The sequence below is a fragment of the Myotis davidii genome, unplaced genomic scaffold (assembly GCF_000327345.1).
Source record: "Myotis davidii unplaced genomic scaffold, ASM32734v1 scaffold673, whole genome shotgun sequence".
NCBI classification, from domain to species: Eukaryota; Metazoa; Chordata; class Mammalia; order Chiroptera; family Vespertilionidae; genus Myotis; species Myotis davidii.
The window spans coordinates 2080821-2083013 of record NW_006286677.1 but is presented as its reverse complement, the minus strand read 5'-3'; the positions used below and the strand labels follow the sequence as shown (position 1 = coordinate 2083013).

Genomic DNA, 2193 nt, shown 5'->3' with positions numbered 1-2193 from the left:
GAAGTATTTGTTCTTGATCTGTGAAAAATGCAGTTGGTATTTTAATGGGGATTGCATTGAATCTATAGATTGCCTGGGAGATTATGGACATTTTAATGATGTTGATTCTACTATTCCATAAACAGTATATGTTCTTCCATCTGTTTATGTCTTTCTGTATCTCTTTTTTCACTGTCCTGTAGTTTTCTAAGTACAGGTTTTTTACCTCCTTAGTTAAGTTTATTCCTAGGTATCTTAATCATTTTGGTGCAATGGTAAATGGGATTATTTTTTAATCTCTCTGTAAGTTCACTATTGGTGTATAAAAATGCCATAGATTTCTGGGTGTTAATTTTGTATCCTGCTACATTGCTGAATTCATTTATTAATGTGTGTAACATATATTGCTGTTGTAATCCAACCCACTTCTGATTTTACTTTTTAAATAACATTTACCCAGTTGTTTTCATACAGAAAAGTATAAAGAAGAAAAAACTGCCCATCATCTCACTCTTAGAGAACCCATCTCAACATTTAAAAACAAAAGTAGTATTTTTCATGACTTAAAATTCAATCAGTATAGATAGGAACAAAATGAAGCAAATGCTTCCTTGGTTTTATTTGTTAGGTCATTTCAGATTCTACCTGAGGATAGCGCCAGATATGTCCCTAAGAAGACACCAGATTTAAGAATAAAAGAACATATGTCAAGAAGAACCTAGAAAGTGGCCATGGTGATAACAGACAACATAATGCTCCTTATAAAATCACTCCTAGATATTAAGAGAAGGTGGCAGACTTTCAGAACACCAGAAAGTGAAGACCTGTTAGATGTCAGAATAGACAGGAAAGCTTTGATGAGCATATTTGAAATTATCATAAAGATAGCAAAGAGCCTTGGCTAGTGTTGCTAAGTGGTTAGAGTGCCAGCCAGCACCCCAGAGGGTTTCGTGTTTGATTCCCAGTCAAGGGAATGTACCTGGATTGCAGGTTCGATCCCAAGCCCCAGTCAGGGCATGTATAAGCAGCAACCAATCACTGTGTCTCTCTCACATCAATGTTTCACTCTCTCCCCCTCCATCACTTTCTTCTTCTCTCTCTAAAAAAAAATCAATGGAAAAAAATATCCTCGGGTGAGGTTACCAAACGAACAAATAATGACCTTCTCTCAGTGGTGGATAACGTATGAACAAGAAAGCAGTGATTGCTTCCATCCACTTACAGGACAGAGATTACAGGGTCAGTTGGCCACATCAAAGTGAACTAAATGCACAACTTGTATGTGATCAGTTTTGAGCAATTAAATAACACTTTTATTAAAAATGATAATAGCTTTGAGCAACCTCTAAAATATTCTTTTGGTAATGAGTTTTATGATAGATACTGGCCAGACTTTCATATTATGGCATATAGGTATTAAATCAAAACTAGGATCTATATTTTCCTTCCATCGAGTAGTAGATGATAATGTGATTGTGTGTTTCTTGACCACGCCTTTAAGGTGGATCATAATTCTGTTTCATCTCTGACATTATCTCTCCACAGAGCTTGAAATTCACACCACCTTCCAGAGCTCTGAAATCACCGTGGGATCACGACTTTTTTATTCATGATGGCGTCATAGACAACACAGCCCCAGACTTCATAGCGTTCAAGTCACATTTTATTTTATCCTGGGGAAGTATTATCTCTCTCTTGGAACACATCGAGAAGTTCCTCAGGGAATATGCAATACCGGAAGTCAAAATCAAAGGGAACAGTTTGGTAGCCCTCCTTCCAGAGTTTGAGCTGAAGAATAAACTTACCAGAAATGACCTCCTCTCAGTGGTAGAGAACCCTCTCCCCATCCAAAAGATGTTAACTGTTCCTGGCCAGAGATACAAAGGGCTAGGTGGGAAGTTAAATGCTGCCAGCAAGATCCAAGCCACCTGGAAATGCTACAAAGCAAGAAAATACTTCCACGTGTTTCGCCAGCAGAAGTGGGCGTCGGGTGTGATTGCCATCGCGTGGCTCTTGCATTGCCATAAGACACGACTGATGAAGATCCTGAAGGAGTCACGTGAGAGACACCTGCAGAATTTCCGCATTCGAGCCAAGGTACACAAGGCCGCCAGCTGTTAAGGCAGACTCTTTTTCTAAACATTTCTTGCTTGAACGATTGCCATAAGTTGTCTCTTTATCTGTCCTTTCTCTCTCCAACGACCCTCCCCCTCC

At 39.0% G+C, this 2193-nt stretch overlaps 1 protein-coding gene across 1 annotated transcript in view; it reads left to right on the top strand.

The window, feature by feature from the left end:
- The first annotated feature begins 1164 nt into the window (after positions 1-1164).
- Positions 1165-2193, top strand: part of IQCH (IQ motif containing H) — a 109662-nt gene continuing 108633 nt past the window's right edge. The window contains 2 exon segments of the mRNA XM_015560440.1: positions 1165-1218; positions 1525-2076. Coding sequence (XP_015415926.1) covers positions 1165-1218; positions 1525-2076 — 606 coding nt within the window.